The 24,499-nt window shown below is 39.1% G+C and overlaps 1 protein-coding gene and 1 long non-coding RNA gene across 9 annotated transcripts in view; one reads left to right on the top strand and one right to left on the bottom strand.

The window, feature by feature from the left end:
* The window catches only part of LOC147843792 (uncharacterized), a 1,319,745-nt gene that overhangs the window by 555,391 nt on the left and 739,855 nt on the right, over positions 1–24,499 (bottom strand). The window lies entirely within an intron of this gene.
* Positions 1–24,499, top strand: part of srrm3 (serine/arginine repetitive matrix 3) — a 187,612-nt gene that overhangs the window by 73,257 nt on the left and 89,856 nt on the right. For all 8 annotated transcript variants that reach the window (XR_015490753.1, XR_015490752.1, XM_087253217.1 and 5 more), the window contains exon 2: positions 23,678–23,928. Coding sequence is in view for 6 of the 8 variants with exons in the window: in XM_087253217.1 (XP_087109343.1) it covers positions 23,690–23,928 (239 nt within the window). In the remaining 2 variants the exon portion in view is untranslated. The remainder of the gene's footprint in view (positions 1–23,677; positions 23,929–24,499) is intronic.

The raw sequence follows: 24,499 nt of genomic DNA, 5'->3' as shown, positions 1-24,499 counted from the left end.
ACTTCAGTACCAGGACAACACTATTACAGACAACACGAGGGTGTGCTGCAGAGGACTGCAGTGTTTTATCGCTCACCGGGTTACATGGGCTGAAGCAGGAAAGCGTCCTTACGGTGTTTAACCGGTGCCATGAGCTGAAGCCAAGGAGGTAACTTAAGCGTGAGATTGTGATGTTGTTTGATGCTAAATTGCTTTTGATTGTTTAAAATAAACTTACTATATAATATTAAAGTGATGTTTACACCATTTCTGCATTTTGAAATCTCGGCAACAGCCGGAGGTTTGTAGTGCACAGCATGCTGCTGCAATGTTTACAGTTCTGGTCCTACACTTCCGGGTTTCTTCCCACCGCAGCTTCGCTTTGGTTCTTTAAAATGGCGGCCGCATGAAATAAGCGTATAGACCAGGGGTGGCGAACCTGTTTGGCATGATGAGCCAAAAAAAAAACTTTATCACTGCAAAGAGCCACACAACAGATGTGCAAACAACAGTATATCTGTCACAATAACTTATACACCTAATTATATAACGCAATAGTTTTCATGGATTTAAATTAGCCTACCTCATTTTACTTGACTGTGGAAACCAAGGAATGTCAGGTGTCCCACTATCTTTTTCAGGTCTGGCTCGTATTCAGTTGTGGCTACTCATAGTAACTCTTTCACATGTGTGTCAGTAAGAACAGAGCGATGCTTTGATTTCACCAGTTTCAGTGTAAAATCCCATTCAGATAAAAATGTTCTGCCCTCATCTTTGTATTTACGCTTAGCTGTACGCTTTCCTGACTCTGCCATGACGATTGATATTAACTAACTGCACGTCACTCGTGTTGCGCCCCAATCAAACGGGGCTTCAGTGTCAACCCTTGACTGAAGGCGTGTCTGAATGGAAGCGTCAGAAAATAAAATTCAGTCAGCAATAGGCCACTTTCTAGCAGGTGTATTTGCATACAGCGATCTGATTGGCTAACGCGTCCGTAAGCGCTTGAAAAGTTGAGCTACTCCCAGCTTCTGCAGCGAGCAACGTGAAGCCCCGTGTGAATGGGGCATTAGTCAATTGGTTATTATATGTTAAATCGCGCAAGAGGTTGAGCCGCACAAAAGCAGAAAGAGACGCAGAAGCCCCGTGTGAATGGGGCGTTAGTCAATTAGTTAATGTATGTTAAATCGCGCGAGAGGTTGAGCCGCACAAGAGCAGTAAAAGAGCCGCAAGCGGCTCGCGAGCCGCGGGTTCGCCACCCCTGGTATAGACTCTTGTACAACTGAAGTCAAAATTATTCGCCCTCCTGTGAATTTTTATATCAAATATTTCCCAAATGATGTTTAACAGATTCAGGAATGAGAAAGGCTTATTTGTATCAGCATTAGGAATGCTGCTTCTCTGGACAGTTTTAAGAAACGTCTTAAAACTCACCACTTTTAGCATTGGTTTTAACTTAGGATGATCAATTTGTTAACTTTTTATTCTATCTCATGGTTCATATTTGTATTGTTTTATTGCACCTTTTGATTGTTGTGCTGTTTTGCTTGCCTTGTATTGTTAGTATTTTGCCTTGTAGTAGAGATCTGTGCGGGACAAAATTTTGAATCCCGCTCCCGCCAGATTTTAGCCCGAACCCGACCGCTCCCGCTAATCCTGCTAAAGAGCGGGGGGAGAACAAAACCGAAAACCACCCAGCTTTACAGAGTCCAGACAGCCTTTAAAAAAGCTGTCTGTATAAACACACACACAAACACACACACACATAAAGAAAGCTCTCTCATTCGCACACACACACACACAGCAACAAACAAGCTAAGCAGCATCAGGCTGTCTCGATCACACACATACATACACGTGCTCGCTCGCTCGGGAGTCGTGAGAGATATTGCTAGACGGCCTGCTCCCCTCCAAAATTAAACTAGTTACCGACCGCTCCCGTGCTTTATTCAAAAATGTATTCCCGCACCGCAGAAATCTGGTCGGGTCGGGAATGCAGACCTCTACCTTGTATCGCTTTAAGTTTAAGAAAAGTGCATTACAAATAAATTGTATTATTATTATTATTATTATATTTATTATTATTATTATTATTATTATTATTATTATTATTATTTCAGCTTGAATAAAAGCAGTTTTTATTTTATTTTTTTTAACCATTTTAAGGTCAATATTATTTTCCCACTTAAGCAATATTTGTTTTGGATTGTCTACAGAAAAAAAAACCTGACATAATTGATGCATATTAGGTCAACAGACATGACGTTTATATTTTTAAGCATTACCAGTCACCAGTGATAATGCAAATCAGCATGTTTATCGTATCACACATAAGCTGCAGAAATCTTTCTGTGGTTGTTGTTTGTATGGCCAAGCGTCAGACACACACTCAATCATTCTCCCACAGAGTATGTGCAGTCAAAGCTCCAGCTTTTTGCTTCTTGTTGTAAATATTGAAGGGGTATTTTAAATTGCTATGAAAATACTACAAATTATAGGCATCATAATTAACATTCTGTCCCAACCAATTGTATTGTCCCGATAGCATAAGAACAGCAGAAAGCAGTTTGGGTAACTTAAGTGAAGTTACTGGCAAATTTTGTAAAACTATAACAAATAGGAGAAAAGCATGTATATATTCACATTTACTTTAACAAGTTCAGTTCAATCAGCAGTACTATTTTACTAATGTACATAGTTTTTATGCAAATAGAGGAAAATCTAGTAATGGAGACCATTTAGTCAGACCATTCAGTCGACAGATTTGTAATGCTACAAAAATATCTGAAGTCAAATGTTAATGATGCTGAAAATGTAGCTTTGCATTATGAAAATAAATGACATTTTACAGTACATTATACTGTCACACATTGGTCAGTGGTTAGCACTGTGGCCTCATGGCAAGAAGGTAACTGGTTCGAGTCCCGGCTGCGTCAGCTGGGATTTCTGTGTGGAGTTTGCATGTTCTCCCCTGTTTCCTCCGGGTGCTCAGGTTTGCCCCACAGTCCAAACACATGCGCTATAGATGAGTTGGATGAACTAAAATGGCCGTAGTGTATGGTGTGTGTGTGTGTTTGAATGAGAGTGTATGGGTGTTTCCCAGTACTGGGTTGCGACTTAGTGGTGTTTTTTGCCTAAAGAAACTAATACTTTTCACATTTCACATCATAAATGAAGACACTGCAGATTTGATTTCAGTTTTGAGAGCTTTTCTGTGGCGTTTCTATCTAATACACGGTTAAATAAAAGAGGATTCTGCCTAACTAATGGACCACCATGTTAGCATTCGCTCACTATGGTGATGTGAGCAGAGATTTAATTTTTATTTTATTTCAGTTTGCAATGATGCTTGATGAAATTCACTCTGAAATGGATAGTGTTTGTTCCTAATGTTTGCCTGGAGGAAGCAGACGTTGATCATGTATAATTAAAATATTGCCGGAAGAGAGGATTTGTTTCACGGAGAGAGGAGATCGGCTGAAGTAGATGAGCAAAGATCTACAGAGTCTTGTTAGCTTTGGGCTCTACAGCTGATCTGTGCTGAGGTTAAAGTCCGCATGAACCAGAAGCTGTATTGTGATGCAGTTCCCAGAGAAACGGAATATTGAATGAGAACATAGTGGGCGTGGCTTGTTTTTTCTACTGCGAGCTGATTGATGTAGTAAAGCAGGCATTTCATTCAGAAAGACAGGGAAAATGGTTTTAGGAGAGATATTACAACTTAACAGACTCCCCCTGCTCACCATTTCTGTTTGTTGTCAAAACTGACAGCTGGAGGGGTGTGGTTAAGTTTGTTAGCCATGCTCAATACCTCAAAACATCTGACCAATCAAACGCTCTCTAGTATCTAACATACCCCGCCCCCTTCTTCTTATTTGCTTTTTATTTGATGCGCTTGAGCTCAATCGCTCTCTAGCTATTGGCTGCTTTTTTTAAAATGGGAGGAGCTACTCTATGTCCCGCCGTCTCTTCATGTTTCACTTCAGATTGTCAAATATCGAAGAAAAAAAATGCCCATTTCATAGCACTTGTTATGATCATCAGCGATCAGCTTTTACAGATCGCTGAAGAACTACACATCTGCCACCTAAATGAACTACAGACCCCATCATGCACCGCACACACACACCAGTTCCATATCTCTGCCTGATTACACACACAGCTGATGCTCGTAAGGACTAATGACCAAGGCTGCATCCTAAATTTCATACTTCCATACTATATAGTTCGCTAAAATCAGTATGCGAGCTGAGTAGTATGTACGAATTCATAGAATTCGAAAAACAGTATGTGAGAACTACCCAGATAAATTACTACTTCTAGCGAGATTCTGTAATGCGCATTCGATGCACACCACGCTATATTATGATGCCCATGAGAGAATTCATGAATGGGAGTGAAGGCTAGGTCACGTGATCATGACAAAAGGGCGGATGTAGTACGCCCAACTTCCATTTATACTGCTCACATTCATACTGTACAGAACGTACTTTTCGTACGAATTAGCACTGCGACCTCAACCGAAACTTCTTAATTCAAGGCAAACTACACTGGATAACATCATCAACAAGCTTCCGTCTACCTCAACTAACATTGCAGAGTTACTGGAAACTGCATAGGAGGAATGGGACATAAAATGGAAGGACCTGTCGTTGTAACAGACAACGCGTCTAACATGACCGTAGCAGCACAGCTGGATAGGCATGTTGCATGTAAAATGTTTCGCGCATGCCATCAATTTATCTATTTGCAACCAGTTTTTTTTTTTGTGACCAGTTTCACGACTAACAGCATCGTGACGATTGAATGAATGATTAAATAACATTAGAACATTTCGTGCTTAATGTTTCTGTGGCAAACGCTGTTACCTGCAAACTCCATCCCAGCGGCTTTACAGTACATGCTTTAGTCATTTTCAAAGTGGACTTCAACCACTGGAAGTCTTTTATGTTTGCTTGCTTTAGTTTTATAAATTGTTTATTTCATTTATATGTGACTTTAGTGGCATATACGTGTTTAATAACAATATGCATTTAATACATTTCAGTGAGTTCTCTGTTCAATCACACTTTGCTGATCTAATGAATTGAAACAGATGGAAAATAAATTGAAATTGAAATTTTAATTCGTCTGCTGACTTTATCGTGTTGTCAATATATCATGACACACATTCTAATACAAACTATTGTAATATTTATTGTATCGCAATATATCTCAATATTACTGCTGTCAAAATTAGTGCGTTAACGTATGCGATTAATTTGAAATAATTAACCGTTAAAAAAATAAGCGCAATTAACGCAGTTGCAGTTTTTTTTATTTCCTGGTGTGGTGGACGTGTGTTTAAATGCAAAGAAATATGGATAAGACCAAGGAAGCACTTTTTGATGGCAAATTTCAGTATAAAACAATTAATGTCGGATCACCAGGCTCTCCAGAGTTTCATGCAATTTTGGGTGTTTAATTTTTGACTTCTGTTTTAATGGAATTTGATACCGCATGGCGAACGGAAAGAAAAACCTCCGCATTACATGACTCGGTGGTCCTTTAAGGTAATCAAAAATTGCTGTTTACATGGTAGACTCTTAATAAGAGTATTATCTTAATCATATTAAAATTGGAGTATTGGTGTCTTATGTAAATGAAGTGCCAAAAGAAGTCGAGAGCTGTCAAAGACAGTGCATTCCTCTGCCTTTCAGCATAAGCCCTCCAATGTTTCATTAAGTTTGACGTGTTTCCCCCTAAACGCAAGTGTCTGCTTCACGTTGTTGTGTCAGAATCCTTGTGAAATACGGCCTTACTTTATAACGCTTAGTTTAAGCAAATTTTATGAACACAATCATACGTGTTGAATCTGACAGGAGTCGCTCTGGCTGCCCTGTTGTGTGTGTATGTGTGTGTGTGTCTGTGTCTGTATGTGCACGCACGTGCATTTCTTAGCAACAAACCTGCCTAAACGTCGTTGTCCATAGCCACTAAATCAAAAAGTTACGAATTGCTGTGAGATTGCGTTGCACTCTCAGCATTCAAAAGAAAAGGTCCACATTGTCTCCCGGTAATGTCAGCAGACTGGACTGTTTTAGCAACTGGATGAATGTAAAGGAGGACTGAGCAAAATTGTTTTTACTTTATAATAATTGTTCTCAACTCACAGCAATACAACTTTACAATGAGTACAATTGTTTGTATTCAATACTTTATTATTATTATAATTTTCCATATCTGCAATGCCTGTATTTTGGCATTTTTTTGCAGTCCACTTAGAATCCAACTTAGAAATCTTTTTTTTTTTTTAAATTTACATTGATTGTTTTGAAATTTAAATAGCATTAACATGCCTGTGTTTTAATTTCTGTAATAAATATGGCTGTCAAGCCAGTAGTGCTGTGAACCTACACTAGTCTCACGGTTCGGTTCGGTTCGGTTACGATTATCATGCCATCGATTCGGTTCAATTCGATATTTCGGTGCATCACGGTGCATTGACGGTGCTTTCCATACACAGTTTTATATTTTCTTCACAGCAGCATTTCTTGAATTAAAATGTCTGAATATATTTATATATTATTTGTAATACAATTTTGTCATTTAATACAAACAGTCAGATATATAAACTGTAACTTTAAACAACACGAGCATTTAGCAAATAATATAAACAAATATAAATATCCAGCTCAATTTCTGATCCTTGTCTAGTTCTCTTACACCCCTTTGATTGGTCACACCCTCAAAAAAAAAAAAAAAAAAACGGTTGCGATTGGCTCTTGCGTGCTGCGTTCTTTACAGATGAGTGACACTGATAAGCGACAGGCGGCAGCGGCGATCTCACAGCTGATGTATGATAGACACGGTGGAGAAAACTGCAGACACGCGCTCGTTTCTGGATGCAAAAGTAACGCTGTAAAACAGCCGAGAAGAGAAGAGAAGCCACGCCAGCAGGTCAAATGGGCCACTGTGTACAGTATGTGTGTGAGAAAGAGAGAGAGACAGAGAGAGAGAGAGAAAGAAAAAAAAATGGAGTAGGCTACTTTCATTCTCTCGATCTCAGTGAATTAGGGGCTTTTGTTGTATATGTCAGTGATAGACTGATCCAGCAAACACACACAGTGAAATTGTGCACAGTTTATGAGTTTTTAAGTAGTTAGAGCGCTGTAAATACTCGCGATCGCCTCCCTCGCGACAGAGCGCATATGAGGTACATGACGTCAGTAATAACCGGTTATGATTATTACTGAACCGATACCGAATTGTCCGCGTCTGCATCGCAGTGCACCGAAAAAACGATTATTTTTGACACCCCTACAAGCCAGGATCCTGATGGTTTATTGTGGGTCTGTTGTTTACATGAAGATATCTGTGTTACAAGTTAAACAAAAACTCTAATAAACAATTATATTTTAAATGTAAATAGTTTTTGTTTACATTCATTTCACATTTGAATAGCCAAAATGACAAGTTTCATTCTTTTAAATGTGATTAATTGCTATTAATTTAAAAAAAGTGTGATTAATTCGTTAATTTTATTAATCGATTGACAGCACTAATATATATATATATATATATATATATATATATATATATAGTGGCATATATATATATATATATAATATATATATTGTATCGTGACCCATGTTTTGCGATATGTATCATATCGTAAGGCCCTTGCCAATGCACAGCCCTAATTACAGGTAGCAGCTCTTTCAGTAATTTTGTTGGAATTGGGTCTAACATACATGTAGCTGGTTTAGACATATTTATCTAACAAGTGTATCTAGCTCTTCCTGTTCTATGATTTTGAAGCACTGTAGATTATTTTGATTCAGTGGAATGTCTGCTGGATCTGAAGTGTAAGGCGGTGCAGAAAGTTGAACCTCTTCTGAAGCCTTCCATTGTATCACTGAACAAGTAAAATGACAGTAAAGATTCTGATTCTCTTCTGTTGATGTTTTATTCACACATTCTCTATTGAAGTTACATAAAGCGGAGTATTTTGAGATGCTCTTTTCATTTAGCCTGGAAACAAACTGTCGGCATAAACAAAGGAGAGTAATGTTGAGCAGTGTAGCTTATCTTCACCCACTCGCTGTAGACTCCTGTGACTTCTATGCTGTTTTTCACCTCTGTTGACCAGTCGCCCACCGTCTCCTGCATATTGACGAGCTCACACTGACACTGAGTTCATTTCTGGAGCTCCCAGAGGCAGTAAACAATTGAGCTGGATTATAGCGAACATTGGCATTTTTGGCATATGCATATTTTTTTGGTGTTGTCTTGTTAGATTTAGAAACTCAACAGTTAATGACTCACTGATTCAGATGATTTGTTCAAAGCAAGTCAGCAGTTTATGACTCACTGATTCAAATGATCCGTTCAAAGGGAGTCAGCAGTTAACAAATCACTGATTCAAATGATCCGTTCAAAGTGATCCAACAGTTAATGACTCATTAATACAAATGATTAGTTTAAAGCGAGTCAGCAGTTAATGACTCACTGATTAAAATGATCTGTTCAGAGTGAGTCTACACTTAATGACTCACTAATTCAAATTATCTATTCGGAGTGAGTCTACACTTAATGACTCACTGATTCAAATGATCTGTTCAGAGTGAGTCTACACTTAATGACTCACTAATTCAAATGATCTGTTCGGAGTGAGTCTACACTTAATGACTCACTGATTAAAATGATCTGTTCAGAGTGAGTCTACACTTAATGACTCACTAATTCAAATGATCTGTTCGGAGTGAGTCTACACTTAATGACTCACTAATTCAAATGATCTGTTCGGAGTGAGTCTACACTTAATGACTCACTAATTCAAATGATCTGTTCGGAGTGAGTCTACACTTAATGACTCACTAATTCAAATGATCTGTTCAGAGCAATTCTGCACTTAATGACTCACTAATTCAAATGATCTGTTCGGAGTGAGTCTACACTTAATGACTCACTAATTCAAATGATCTGTTCGGAGTGAGTCTACACATAATGACTCACTAATTTAAATGATCTGTTCAGAGCAATTCTGCACTTAATGACTCACTGATTGAAATGATCCGTTCAAATTAAGTCAGCAGTTAACCGCTCATTGATTCAAATGATCCGTTCAAAGTGATTCAGCAGTTAACGACTCATTGATATAAATGATTTGTTTAAAGCTAGTCAGCAGTTAACGACCCACTGATTCAAATGATCTGTTCAAAGTTTGTTAGCAGTTAACGACTCACTCATTTAAATGATCTGTTCAAATTGAGTAAGCTGTTAACAGCTCACTGATTCAAAAGATGTGTTAAAAGTGAGTCAGCAGATAACGACTCACTGATTCAAATGATCCGTTTAAAGTGAGTCAGCAGTTAATAGCTCACTGACTCAAAAAATTAAATTAAGGAGATCCAGCGGTTAACGACTTACTGATTCAAATGATCTCTTCAGAGTGAGTCTACACTTAAGGACACACTGATTCAAATGATCTGTTCGAAGCAAGTCTGCACTTAATGACTCACTGATTTAAATGATCTGTTCAGAGTGATTCCACAGTTAATGACTCACTGATTTAAATGATCTGTTCAGAGTGATTCCACAGTTAATGACTCACTGATTTAAATGATCTGTTCAGAGTGATTCAGCAGTTAATGACTCACTGTTTTTAATGATCTGTTCGGAGTGAGTCTGCACTTAATGACTCACTGATTTAAATGATCTGTTCAGAGTGATTCCACAGTTAATGACTCACTGATTTAAATGATCTGTTCAGAGTGATTCAGAAGTTAATGACTAACTGATTTAAATGATCTGTTCAGAGTGAGTCTGCACTTAATGACTCACTGATTTAAATGATCTGTTCAGAGTGAGTCTGCACTTAATGACTCACTGATTTAAATGATCTGTTCAGAGTGAGTCTGCACTTAATGACTCACTGATTTAAATGATCTGTTCAGAGTGAGTCTGCACTTAATGACTCACTGATTTAAATGATCTGTTCAGAGTGAGTCTGCACTTAATGACTCACTGATTTAAATGATCTGTTCAGAGTGAGTCTGCACTTAATGACTCACTGATTTAAATGATCTGTTCGGAGTGAGTCTGCACTTAATGACTCACTGATTCAAATGATCCATTCAAAGCAAGTCAGCAGTTAACGATTCATTGATTCAAATGATCTGTTTAAAGTGAGTCAGCAGTTAACGTCTCACTGATTCAAATGATCTGTTCAAAGTGAGTCAGCAGTTAACGACTCACTGATTCAATGTTATTTGAGCTTCTACTGGAGCAATGTATATTGGCTAATCTGTACTATTTTTCATTACAGTAATATCATCAACTTCTACTGTAGTTATTAATGGTATGCTGTTGAAAGTTCTGGTGCAGAATGAGCTCATCCTCAGCGTTCTAGACTGACTTCATGTCTTGTATAGTGTAGTGAAATTGCACTGCAGGTCTCCAGGTATCTGGAACTGCTGACGCTCCTGAAGTTCACGGCTCTTTTTTCTGCTGGTAATTTGACAGTCTCTGCTGTACTTTAAAGAACTTAATTGCCCAATTCTGAGTCAAAAGTACGCATTATTGTTTGTTTTGTTGGACTGGGCAAAAGATGTCAGCGCAAATTACAATGAAGCGGGTACTGAGGGAATAAAGCAAACCCATATCCAGCAGTTTTAAATTAGACACGAGAGAGAGAGAGAGAGAGAGAGAGAGAGAGGAATATCAGTGCAGTGCTGATGCAGGAAGACATCTGTGCTGCTGTTTTGCACATAATCCAAATATAAGAAGATTTAATTGTACACTCCAAAAATATTTTTACTGCTTGTTCAAACTGCCTACGTAAACTGAGCTGAAACAACACTATTTTTCATATTATTTTCATTCATTCATTCCTTTTCTTGTCGGCTTAGTCCCTTTATTAATCCGGGGTCGCCACAGCGGAATGAACCGCCAACTTATTCAGCAAGTTTTTACGCAGCAGATGCCCTTCCAGCCACAACCCATCTCTCGGGAAACATCCAAATCACACACACACACACACACACACACACACACACACACACACACACACACACACACACACACACACACACACACACACACACACACACACTCATACACTACGGACAATTTAGCCTACCCAATTCACCTGTACCGCATGTCTTTGGACTGTGGGGGAAACCGGAGTACCCGGAGGAAACCCACGCGAACGCAGGGAGAACATGCAAACTCCACACAGAAACACCAACTGAGCCGAGGATCGAACCAGCGTTAGTGCCTTATTTAACATAGGTTGCCACAGCGGAATGAACCGCCAACTATTCCAGCATATTTTTTTTACGCTGCAGATTAATGACTCACTGATTGAAATGATCCGTTCAAATTAAGTCAGCAGTTAACCGCTCATTGATTCAAATGATCCGTTCAAAGTGATTCAGCAGTTAACGACTCATTGATATAAATGATTTGTTTAAAGCTAGTCAGCAGTTAACGACCCACTGATTCAAATGATCTGTTCAAAGTTTGTTAGCAGTTAACGACTCACTCATTTAAATGATCTGTTCAAATTGAGTAAGCTGTTAACAGCTCACTGATTCAAATGATGTGTTAAAAGTGAGTCAGCAGATAACGACTCACTGATTCAAATGATCCGTTTAAAGTGAGTCAGCAGTTAACGACTCATTTATAAAAAAATATTTGTTTAAAGCGAGTTAGCAGTTAACAACCCACTGATTCAAATGATCCATTCAAAGCGAGTCAGCAGTTAATAGCTCACTGACTCAAATAATTAAATTAAGGAGATCCAGCGGAAACATCCAAATCCACACACACACACACACACACACACACACACACACACACACTCACACACACACACTACGGACAATTTAGCCTACCCAATTCACCTGTACTGCATGTCTTTGGACTGTGGGGGAAACCGGAGTACCCGGAGGAAACCCACGCGAACGCAGGGAGAACATGCAAACTCCACACAGAAACACCAACTGAGCCGAGGATCGAACCAGCGTTAGTGCCTTATTTAACATAGGTTGCCACAGGGGAATGAACCGCCAACTATTCCAGCATTTTTTTTTTACGCTGCAGATGACCTTCCAGTTGCAACCCCATATTGGGAAACTACCAAACACTCTCACATTCACACACACACTCAGACACTACAGTCAATTTAGCTCATCCATTTCCCCTCTAGCGCATGTGTTTGGACTGTGGGGGAAACCGGAGCATGTTTAGGAAACCCACGCCAGCAGGGAGAACTCGAACCAGCAACCGACTTGCTGTGAGGCCACAGTGCCTTTTTACAGTGTATAAATTGACCATTTTTATGACCATTTTTAATGTATCTGGTGCTCACTTTACATGGCCCATTCACTTTGAATGGTTGACGTCAAGCGTTGCTGAACTGAATTGTGGCGTTGCTTACTGCAAAAGTTGGGAATTTCTCAACTTTTCAATCACCAACGGAAGCGTCAGCCAATCAGATTTTATTAAATTTTATTTATCAGTTTTATTCAAATACCCCAGCTCAGACAGTAGCAGATTGCGGACTTCGTTCATTTTAGATATGTCCAACTTTAGATATGCCCTCTGTCAAGCGTTTACGCTAAAACCCTGTTTGTGAATCAGGCATAAGGCTGCATTTTTTAAAATCAAAAATCCACAGAAAATCTGAAATATTATTATGAAATCTATTTTCTGTATCACTATAGTTTAAAAATGCTATTTATTCCTATTATGCAATGCTGGATTTTCAGCATCATTACAAATCCTGCAGAAATCATCCTAATATGATGATTATTAACAACAGTTTTGTGGAACCCCCACCCCCCCACACACACACGTTTCAGACTGTACATATTGTGTAACAATATAATTGTCTTTACTTTCACTTTTGATCAATTGTTTGAGTACTTGCAAAAAATAATTATAATAATGTTTTGAAAAATTACTAAATATACTTTGAAAGGGAGCATATGAGCAATTCCAGAGCGACGGATGTGACATTTGCAGTAAAAACTCAAAACATAAATTCACATATAAAGTACATGTTAACATTATATTGACACATCTCTTTATATTTTACAAAACTACTCACCACAGAGTTATGGGATCAGAAAATGTCAATCTGTAAACATTTTTTCTATTTTAAAGTAGGGAAATAAACATGCGTTATGGATGTCACTAAAAAGTCTGTGAGTTCACAGTAAACAACATACTTTGTAGAAATTATACTGCACAACCCAAAATAAATAATGATGATCAAAAGGATGAGAGTTGCTCTCTATAGAGCAGGGGGTCACCAATCTCGGTCCTGGAGGGCCGGTGTCCCTGCAGGGTTTAGCTCCAACTTGCCTCAACACACCTGCCTGGATGTTTCAAGTATACCAAGTAAGACCTTGATTAGCTTGTTCAGGTGTGTTTGATTAGTGTTGGAGCTAAAATCTGCAAGACACCGGCCCTCCAGGAACAAGTTTGGTGATCACTGCTATAGAGCAAGCATGATTAATAAGGAAAAAGCTTGGTTATGGATGTGACATTTTTCCATTATGGATGCAACAGATATGAAATTGGCACTTGTGTGACTTTGGTAAATCAAGTATAATTGTTTAAATACATTAACAAAGACGTTTTTTAGTATTTTTACTGTACTGTAAACAACACGCACAGGCCACTTTATTAGGTACACATGTCCAACTGCTCTTTAATGCAAATTTTCTACAACCGAGGTCTGCAGGAGAGCATCTCTGAACACACAACACGTCAAACCTTGAGGCGGATGGGCTACAGCAGCAGAAGACCACACCGGGTGCCGCTCCTGTCAGCTAAGAACAGGAAACTGAGGCTACAATTCACACAGACTCACCAAAACTGGACAATAGAAGATTGGAGAAACGTTGCCTGCTCGGATAAGGCTCCATTTCTGCTGCCACATTCGGATGGTCGGGTCAGAATTTGGCATCAACAACATGAAAGCATGGATCCATCCTGCCTTGTATAACCGGTTCAGGCTGGTGGTGGTGTTGTAATAGTGTGGGGAGATTTTCTTGGCAGACTTTGGGCTCATTAGTACTAATTGAGCATCGTGTCAACACCACAGCCTACCTGAGTATTGCTGCTGAACATGTCCATCCCTTTTTGAGCACAGTGTCTCCATCTTCTGATGGCTTCTTCCAGCAGGATAACACACCATGTCATAAAGCGTGAATCATCTCAGACTGGTGTCTTAAGCAAGACAATGAGTTCACTGTACTCAAATGGCCTCCACAGTCACCAGAGCTCAATCCAATAGAGCGCCTTTAGGATGTAGTGAAACGGGAGATTCACATCATGGATGTGCAGCCGACAAATCTGCAGCAACTGTGTGATGCTATCATGTCAATATGGAGCAAAACCTCTAAAGAATATTTCCAGTAGCTTGTTGAATCTACGCCATGAAGGATTAAGGCAGTTCTGAGAGCAAAAGGGGTTCAACCCTGTACTAGTAAGGTGTACCTAATAAAGTGGCCGGTCAATATACAAGCTTACAAAAAAACTAGAAAGGTTTTTGCTATTTTCACAAAAACTTTGCATGGAATTGTTTAGAAAAAAAAATGAATAGCACGCCTAAATCAGTGATAAAATCCATCTGAATGACGGCTTTTATGTGCACTGTTTGAAATAAAGTTAAATACAGCTGTCACTTTAAATGTGTAGCTTGTTCTGTAATTCACACCCATGATCCATCAGTCTGAGCTCATTTGTGCTCACTTTAATAGCGCACTTAAAAATCATTTAGGATGAGAGAAGTGAATAAATCAGACCGTGTGCTGCTTGGGATCCCGTGTAATTGCTTTTATAGCCATCAAAGGTCACATGTCACACGACACAATGAATATAAAGGGAATATCTCAGAGACTTACGGAGAGAATGAGTATTTAGCTTTAGCGAGTGATGAATTCAGCGATGATTCCTCCTGCTGTTCCGCCACCTGTTCGGCTTTTACACCGCTTCGTGACTTTACCCACAATGCAGCAGCAGCAGCAGCCCTCCTCATCAATCCATGCTGGAAAACAAGCATCTGTAATATAAAGTGTTTACCACCCAGATCTGACTACAGAAAGAGAGAGAGAGATAAAAGACAAAAACTGGAAAGATTGTCTTTTAATTTACCTTCTGTACACTTGATTGATGTCTCTACTAAACCAAAACCATATGATCAATTTTTAAAATATTATATTAAAATATTAAATATTAATATAATACATACATGAGCAAGATCACACGAGTAGCAGTGCGATATGACTGTATATCAGCACTGGTGGGAGGCGTGCGTTGGCTGAAGGCTGCAGACTGAGAGCCTTAGTGTCCCACCAGTGACCATATACAACCACGTCGCACTGCTACGAGTGTGATATTGCGTTTTTACAACAGTTTGACGGCATAATTATGTATATAAAAAAGACAATCAAACATGGAGAGTCTCAAAAACCCTTTTGTATGAGGAACTACTTTCTTCCGCCATTCATTCACATCTGCAGCTGACGTCAGAACAGCAGAAACCGCTGCTGCGTCACCAACGTCACTTTAGAGCAAGTGTTTGAATGATTCTCTAGCGTAATGTCTAAAGTGACGACAAAACAGCTGATTTTGCTCACATTTAAAGATTATAATGCTTAAAGTGACATGAAATGCCATTAGTCTACAGAGATATCCTACAGTCTTATTTTTCTGTCGCCGTCTGTATTGTGAAGGGTGCCAGGTGTCCCAGCGTTTACCCGGAGACTTTAAGGAATGAAAAAAATGAGACAAACTATTTCGCTCTTCCTATTGGCCTTTATGCGTTTCTCCCAAGTGCTGTCGACTACATACATGCCAGTCAACGACAATGAGTAGGCAAAAGCAAAAGAAAAAGACACTCAAACATCCGTTATATTATGCGTTATATTAAGTTATATTATTGAAATAAAAGAATGATACAGCGGTAGAGCGACCATCACACACACTTCTCCTCAGAGCTCGGCATAACTGAACTGAGCTCCCATGCAGGTGTGCTTACATCTCAAAGTAAAACAACCACAGAAGAAGTCCTTTTAAAGGGGACATGACATTTATACACAATGCATATCAAACATTAAGCGACCGATACAATATCAAAATAATTAACCCCGAAAAAAGCAATGCAACCTGACTTCTATTGTGTTTGCGATAAGGAGGGACGAGGCTGAATCCAGCTTCTTTTTCACAGCTTCTTATTAACGCTATCCGGTCCACCTTTAAAACCGCGACACTTCTATTTTTCAGCTTCTTATTCATGCTCAAGAAAACACACAACATTTTTAATCTAAGCAAGGGCTTATTATGCGGTCCTGGCGCCATCTTGTGGATAGACAACGTCAACCGTCTTTGACTAATGGACACCAACGTGCTATATTATATTATAAAATATTATAAATATTTTAAATAGGCACTATCCTTATAAATAAACTGCATCGTTGCAATCTAAACAACTACATTCTCCACTAAAATAGCCTCAAAAGTACATTATGTTGTCCAACAGCAGGAATATTTGTCAAATTGTAGAGCGCCCTCTGCTTGTATGTGGGCGGATTAATACACAAAGGTGAAGATGTGTGCCTTTGTGTGCTGTTACTGGCAAAATATCTCACAGCTATCAGCCAATCAGATTCAAGAACCAGACAGAACTGTTGTATACATATGTTATTAGGCCATTTTATTAGGTACACCTAACTAGCACTTAGTTGGATCAACTGTTGCCTTCAGAACTGCTGTAATCCTTCATGGCATAGATTTAACAAGGTACTGGAAAAATTTACATAGAACTGGCTCTCGCTGGATATTTTCTCTTTTTTGGACCATTCTCGGGGGCGAAGCAGTGGCGCAGTAGGTAATGCTGTCTCTGGGTCGCTGGTTCGAGCCTCGACTCAGTTGGCATTTCTGTGTGGAGTTTGCGTGTTCTCCCTGCGTTTGCGTGGGTTTTATGCTCCGGTTTCCCCCACAGTCCAAAGACATGCATTACAGGTGAATTGGGTAGGCTAAATTGTCCGTAGTGTGTTCGTAGTGTATGAGTGTGTGTGTGAATGTGTGTGTGTGGATGTTTCCCAGAGATGGGTTGTGGCTGGAAGGGCATCCGCTGGGTAAAATCTTGCTGGATAAGTTGGTGGTTCATTCCGCTGCGGCGACTCCGGATTAATAAAGGGACTAAGCCGACAAGAAAATGAATTAATGAATGAATGGACCATTCTCTGTAAACCCAGTAGATCAGCAGTTTCTGAAATACTCAGAGCAGCCCGTCTGGCACCAACAACCATGCCATGTTTAAAGTCATTTAAATCAGCTTCCCCATTCTGATGCTCACTTTGAACGGCAGCAGATCATCTTGACCATGTCTGCATGCCTAAAAGCATTGAGTTGCTGCCATGTGATTGGCTGATTAGAAATTTGCGTTAATAGTTGGAGAGGTGTACCTAATAAAGTGGCTGGTGAGTGTGTGTGTGTGTGTGTGTGTGTGTGTGTGTATATATATATATATATATATATATATATATATATATATATATATATATATATATATATATATATATATATATATATACATTTTCATAAATAATGACATGATAAATTGATTGAAAGTTTTTATTATATAGGTAAATACTGTAATTGAAGAAATAATTAATATAGGTTTGAAGTCATACATTGTGAAACACATTGTTTTGTACAGTATACATTTACATTAAAGCTAATATCTGTTTTATCAGACATCCCTCTACATTAGAAACCTTATCAAAGAGTACACTGCAGTAAAATATGATGTGAAGGTTTGCTGTGACAGTGATGAAGTGAACGTGTTGAATTGAGTCTCCATGTTGAAATAGGAGACCATTATTCTCCAGCTTCTGGGATCTCATCCAGACGCTTCTCTCGCTCCTCAATTCTGCGCTGTACTGCCAACAGCCAATGGGATTTAATCAGACCGTGTACATTCAGCAAAAGAGGCTGTCGTTTATTAGAGCAGGTGAGAATTCAGCTTTGTGGAGGAGATTTACTGGCCGGATGTAAATGTGACAGTGGACTGTTATTCATTCACAGAGCAGATGGAAAATGTCAGTTTCAGTCATTATGTGTGTGTGTGACATTCAGTGTTGGGCACACTCCTTTAAAAGAGTGATTAGTTATAGGGTGCGTTCACATCTGGAGTTCGCTTAATTTGGTCCGGACCAAGGGTAATGAATGATACATTGTTGCATCTTCTGCCGTTTTTGGGTCGTTTTCACACCACACTGCTGGCTTTGGTCTGAACCAGTTGAAACGAACCAAAATACAGTTATTTGACAAAATCCACATCTCTCATTGGCCAGATGTTGTTGAACATATTTCCTAAACTGCTCATTGATTGGTCAGAATTCACGTGCGGGAAAATGCCAGTGAACTCCCGCAGGTAAACAAAATCTTTTACTCTGGAGGGACGACTGCGCTGGCTGATTGTATCCCTGCTTTAGACAAACTATACATTACGAAAATGAAGCGCGTCTGCGGCTGGAAAACAGTGTTTAATGCATCGCTCGTCACTTCAGGAGGAGACGTGAATTAATTTAGCTAAACTGCGACATGGTCATCTTGCGGAAATATTACCAACTGTCCATCAGGTAATGTTTTCCCCTCTCTCTCTCTCTCTCTGTTGGTAAAGCGCTGTCAACAAATATTTTTCCTCCATATCCCATAATGCACAGTGCATCGGCCTACGGCAGCTGAATTAGTCCAAAAGGCGCAGCACTTTTTGCTGTTGGACATGTTTTAGTACGGATCATACTCTCACCACAAATGAACCGCTCCAGGGTTTGTTTGAAAGCGTACCGAGACCACCTCTTCGAGCAGGTCTCGGTACGCTTATTTGGTCCGCTTTTGGTGCGCACTCGAGTACGATTGCTGCATTCTCACCTGCCCAAACGAACCGCACCAAAAGGGGAAACGAACTCTAGTGCGATTCAATCCAACTAAATAAGGCAGGTGTGAAAGCACCCTTAGTTACAAGCTACTTCTCACAAATAGTAATTGAGTTATAGCATTATAAAAGTAACTAATAACCAGGAAAAGTAACTATTGCGTTACTTTAAAGGGCACATAGTTTACCCCTTTTTTTATGATTTATTATTAATAATATGGTTCTTCTGAGTGTGCCAGTTTAGGTTCAGTTTAACACACAGTTCAGTTTTTTATTATTATAATGTGTTAAACAGTGTCATGTTGTGGGCGTGTACACAGCTCTCTGTTTTAGGGGTGTGTTGCTTCACATGAAAATTAAGGTGCGTTCGACATGAAGCTCAGCTGCAGCCGGTGATCAACGAGATTAGCTGAGCAAAGGCGGGGGCGGAGTTGAAAACGGAGCCGTCAAGCTGGACAGCTGGACACTTCGGGGCTCAAAGTTGCTGAAGTTATGATGACCGATCACATGGCGTCATCATTGTTTTTTATTCATTTTTATTTATAACAACAAAACATTTACAAATAAAACAGAATACAGTCTCTACAAACTGTAGTTTTTTTTAACAAGGGAGAATTATCAATAAAATTTATAACAAATGCATGAGAGAAATAAGGGGAAATGAGAGGTTAATATAAACATAAAAACGAACAGGTCTAGTAAATACAAAGCAATAAGCACAAATTCTAAGAGTTAAACATCAATCTTTAGGCTAATACTTCTTGTTTGAATATGCTAAAAAGGGGTTTACATATGTGTACATTTATAGATATAAAACTTTCCAATTTAAAATGCAAAACAAGGTGTTTTGATTAAGTTTTTAGAAATGAGATTATTTTGGATGATGAAAGCATTTTCAAAAAAGCACTTTAATCCAAAATGATTGTGTTGAAAAGATTGAACAAAAGGTAAAATAAGTGAGCTACAGATTTAGTTTCCCAGAAAGAGCAGGTAGCCTATAAAGGGCTAGACAGGAAATAAAATATATATTTATATTATAATAATAAAATCATTTTAGAATTATTTAATAAAATAGTTATTTAACTTAATTTGTTAAGAAAGCTTAAGGGTGGCAGGATCAATGATGATGATTATTTTATTTCAAGTCTGTAAGACTTATTTGAGTTTATATTTAGGTTATTCGCTAAAATTTATCATTTAAATAATTCATGGAGCTGAATGCAGTAAATAGTCTGTATAAAAAAGGTTGAAAATAAACCTGTGCAAACAAGCTAACCTTTATAACCAGATTATTTAACTAAAGATGATTACTGCAGTATAATATTGGTAGTCTTTAATAAGCAAGATGTGTACAGGATAGAGAGGGTGTGAAAAGTGTTTTGAAACTTTTGAATCGGAATTTGTCCAGTTATAAACCCGAAATACACGTGTTTGTTGTCATGTGGTGAACTCGGCCAATCGTGTAATATCAGTGTCATCATCAGAGCTCCTGCAGTCGCTCTTCAGAAGCTGCATGGTCTGAGTCTGCCGTCTGATCTCGGAGCGCTGTCGCGGTACTTTGATGCCACATGTGACAGTCACGTGGCGTCGGTCCAGCATCAATCCGGACAAGATTTCTAACCAGCATGCACCGCTTTAAGACAGATTTCCATCGATCTGCGCAGCGCTGCATGAAGTCGAACGCACCTTTAGTTTCTGCTTTCCGCCCAACGTAACAAGGGGGCGGACCCAAGAGCTCCCACGTTCTGTGTTTGCAACAGACAGCCAGAGTACATGTATGACTCCCACACCTAGTAGAGAGTACACAATCATTTGTGTCTTTGTATAGTTTGTATAGTCTCGGTGTACAAGTGCCGAGCTTGTACACCGAGACTAATAACCACACATACTAAATTAACTTTGACTGAGGCACCGCATGCGCCACAACACGGCACACCAGACACTCTCAGTGGCCTACAGCTAATCAATCTGGCACATTCTGGAGTGCTTTACAGGTCTAAAGACATTTATAAACGATCTTAAATAAAACAAATACGTTTATAGAGATGGTATATAAGTATATAATTTTATTCACCTGGGAAATGGAGGCCACGTGAATGGTTTGTGAGCACAATTAAGTGCACAGAGCATGCCATATCATCTGATAATTATAAAAAACATTTCCAAAATGTAACTGACTGTGCATTCATTCATTCATTTTCTTGTGAGCTTAGTCCCTTTATTAATCCGGGGTCGCCACAGCGGAATGAACCGCCAACTTACACAGCACGTTTTTACCCAGCGGATGCCCTTCCAGCTGCAACCCATCTCTGGGAAACATACACACACACTCATACACTACGGACAATTTAGCCTACCCAATTCACCTGTACCGCATGTCTTTGGACTGTGTGGGAAACCGGAGCATCCGGAGGAAACCCACGTCAACTTACTGACTGTGTAAAGCCACATAAAACAAAACAAAAATATGATGTGTATGCCGAGTTCAGCGGCTAATCAGCCGGAATCAGCTGAGGTGAAGTGACCAGCGAGACCTAGCTGTCACTTAAGTGGCCACGACCTTAATTATGCAGACTTAATATCACTTAATATCAAGGAAACGGATGAGTTCAAAAAATTCACCCCCCTCACAGTTGTCATGAAGGGTAATATTAGCTTTATGAACCACAATCGTTCTTAGTAACAGGCTATAAGCACCTTTTTTCTTCTGTAAAGTTGGCCATTCTAACAGTGGGTTCAATTGAAATTCGCTCCATATGACTAGCAGAATTTCAGTGAATTGCAGTTTCAGTTACTTCCATATTAGCTTCACGAGGGATAGCGGGAGGTTGACACTTGGTTAATACCTGTCCTACTCTACCTCTGATTGGCAAACAATGGAAATGTACACACCCACCCCAGAGAAGAGAGGTCCTGCTCATGAAAACAGATTGTGTTCGCAATTATAATAATGCGCATTTTATTGTCAGTAAGGGTAATGGTGTTGTAACAGGGTAAACAGTAATTCATTTGATAACTCGTTACTGAAAAAAGTATTGCCGTTAGTAACGCTGTTTATTTATTTACCCATCACTGGTGACTTTAAAGTATTTTTTTTTTGCTACTTGTTCAAACTACGTATTTGAAGTGAGCATAAACAACACAATACTGTAGAGTTTTTTTGTGAAACTTAATTTTTATGTTCAATCCACCTAATTTTGTTAAGTTGTGTTGGGAAAATTGTGTGGGACCCTGTATTATTACAGTGGCTTAGTTTCCTTCAACCTATTTTTATGCACATTTTGGATTATTGCATAAAAAATGCTTGATGGAAAGGCCAAGATGTGCATACATTATGAAGATGTGCATACAAAAAATGATAACCCAGGCTCAATGGAAATATGTGCCCAGGGCTATATTTTTGAGAACTGACAAATGTTTTCCCTGGGCTATGTTTTCTTGCAGTTTTTGTTTTTTACAAATCCCCTAGAGAGCGGCGTGTACATTTTTGACAATCTCAAATGCATCACTGGGGCACATTTTCTCATTTGTGCCATTTCACGCCATTCGTGCCGTTAGGATAACTTGTAATAAAATTAATGAGATTGTAATCAGCAGGAACAGACCAGGGCTGCATCCTTAATCGCCTACTACCACGCAGGTACTACATATGAGTTTAAATGTACTGCTTGACCGTAAGAAAGGTACGTTCTGTACAGTATGAATGTAATCAGTATGAATGGAACTCGGACGTACAACATTCTCCATTTTGTCATGGTCACGTTGCGTCCCTTCACTCCCCATTCATGAATTCTCTAGTGGTGCATCATGGGATAGCGTAGCGTGCATTGAATGCACTCTTCAGAATCTCGCCGGAAGTAGTAGGTCATCCAGGTACTTCTCGTATACTGTTTTTTTTCAATTTTATGAATTCCGACATATTACTCGGCTTATATACTGATTTTAGCATACTATATAGTATGGAGACATGCAATTTCAGATGCAGCCTAATTCTTACTCAAGGTTTGAAACCTCTGGTTCTTGCATGAAATAGACACAGTTGGATGTTTTAAATATTTAGGAACTTTTATTCATTCATTCATTTTCTTTTAGGCTTATTTCCTTTATTAATCAGGGGTCACCACAGCGGAATGAACCGCCAACTTATTCAGTGGATGTTTAGGAACATTTATTGACAGTAAATTGACATTTGCTGGAAATGTGGAATGCATTTTTAAAAAAAAGCAACTCAGAGATTAGATCTTATTAGGAGGTTACAACAATTTGGCGTGAGCCAAGATATTCTGGAGATGGTATACAGGAATTTGGTGGAGTTTTATCATTATTGCATGGTAAGTACTGTTGCCATTAAAAAAAAAAAAGCAAAATCTGCGTAGAGTAGGATGCGGCATGGCGGCTCAGTGGTTAGGACTGTTGCTGAGTCCCGGATGGGCCAGTTGGCATTTCTGTGTGGAGTTTGCATGTTCTCCCCGTGTTGGCATGGATTTCCTCCGGCTGCTCCGGTTTCTCTCACAGTCCAAACACATGCGCTATAGGTGAATTGAATAGACCAAATTGGCCGTAGTGTATGAGTGTGTGTGAATGTGAGAGTGTATGGGTGTTTCCCAGTGATGGGTTGTGGCCGGAAGGGCATTCACTCTGTAAAATATATGCTGGAGTAGTTGGTGGTTTGAAAAAATAGACAGGGGGGGTAATGGTTCTCACTTTAACTGTAAATGCTGCATTTGCTGACCTGCTGTATTTGTGTGTGTGTTTCAGAGAGCTGTGGTCATGTATGATGGGGCAAGGGTTTCCTCCCCTGAGGACTCTGTGAATGGCGTCCCGCTGCAGTCAGAGGTTCCAGCCATCCCCCGTCCTACCTCTGAGAAGCCGGAGGAGGAAGAGGAGCAGGGCGTCCCGTCTGAACCTGTCCTGGTGAAGAAGACTCACAGAGAAATCCTGGACCATGAGAGGAAGAGGAGGGTGGAGCTGAAATGCATGGAGCTGCAGGAGATGATGGAGGAGCAGGGGTGAGTCTCTGATACAATTGATAAACCTCCACACTATATATATATATATATATATATATATATATATATATATATATATATATACTTAAATATTATTACTTATATATAATACTTATATATATATATATATATATATATATATTGGTAGAAACCCCTGATGTTAGTCTAGGGTGTGGGGTTTGACATTTATTAAATTAAAATATATTTATATAAACAGTGAATGAGTGGAAAGACAACCAAAGTAATGCCAAAAAATGTGTGTTTTTATTTACAATCCCAAAGTGAACAACAACAACGAATTAATCAAAAATAAAGAAAAAGTAAGGCAAAAATATACTATTTACAATATGTACAATACTGAAACAAATAAAGACGGAAAAACAAGAGAGCTGGCAGAAGGGACGCGGGCGGCGCTAAAGAAATTAAAAGAACAAAACCTCAACTAAATCTAACTCCCCAGAAGCATCTAGCTAACTATGTGAAAAACAGTTTAATTAACACACGAAGATCTTCCGAGTCTTAACTATCTACTCTATCTAGCTATCCAAAAAGTACAAGGAGTGGCGCTCAC

Source organism: Danio rerio, chromosome 5 (genome assembly GCF_052040795.2).
Source record: "Danio rerio strain M-AB ecotype USA chromosome 5, GRCz13ab, whole genome shotgun sequence".
In the NCBI taxonomy this organism is placed as follows: Eukaryota; Metazoa; Chordata; class Actinopteri; order Cypriniformes; family Danionidae; genus Danio; species Danio rerio.
This window is presented reverse-complemented; position numbering and strand designations above follow the sequence as displayed.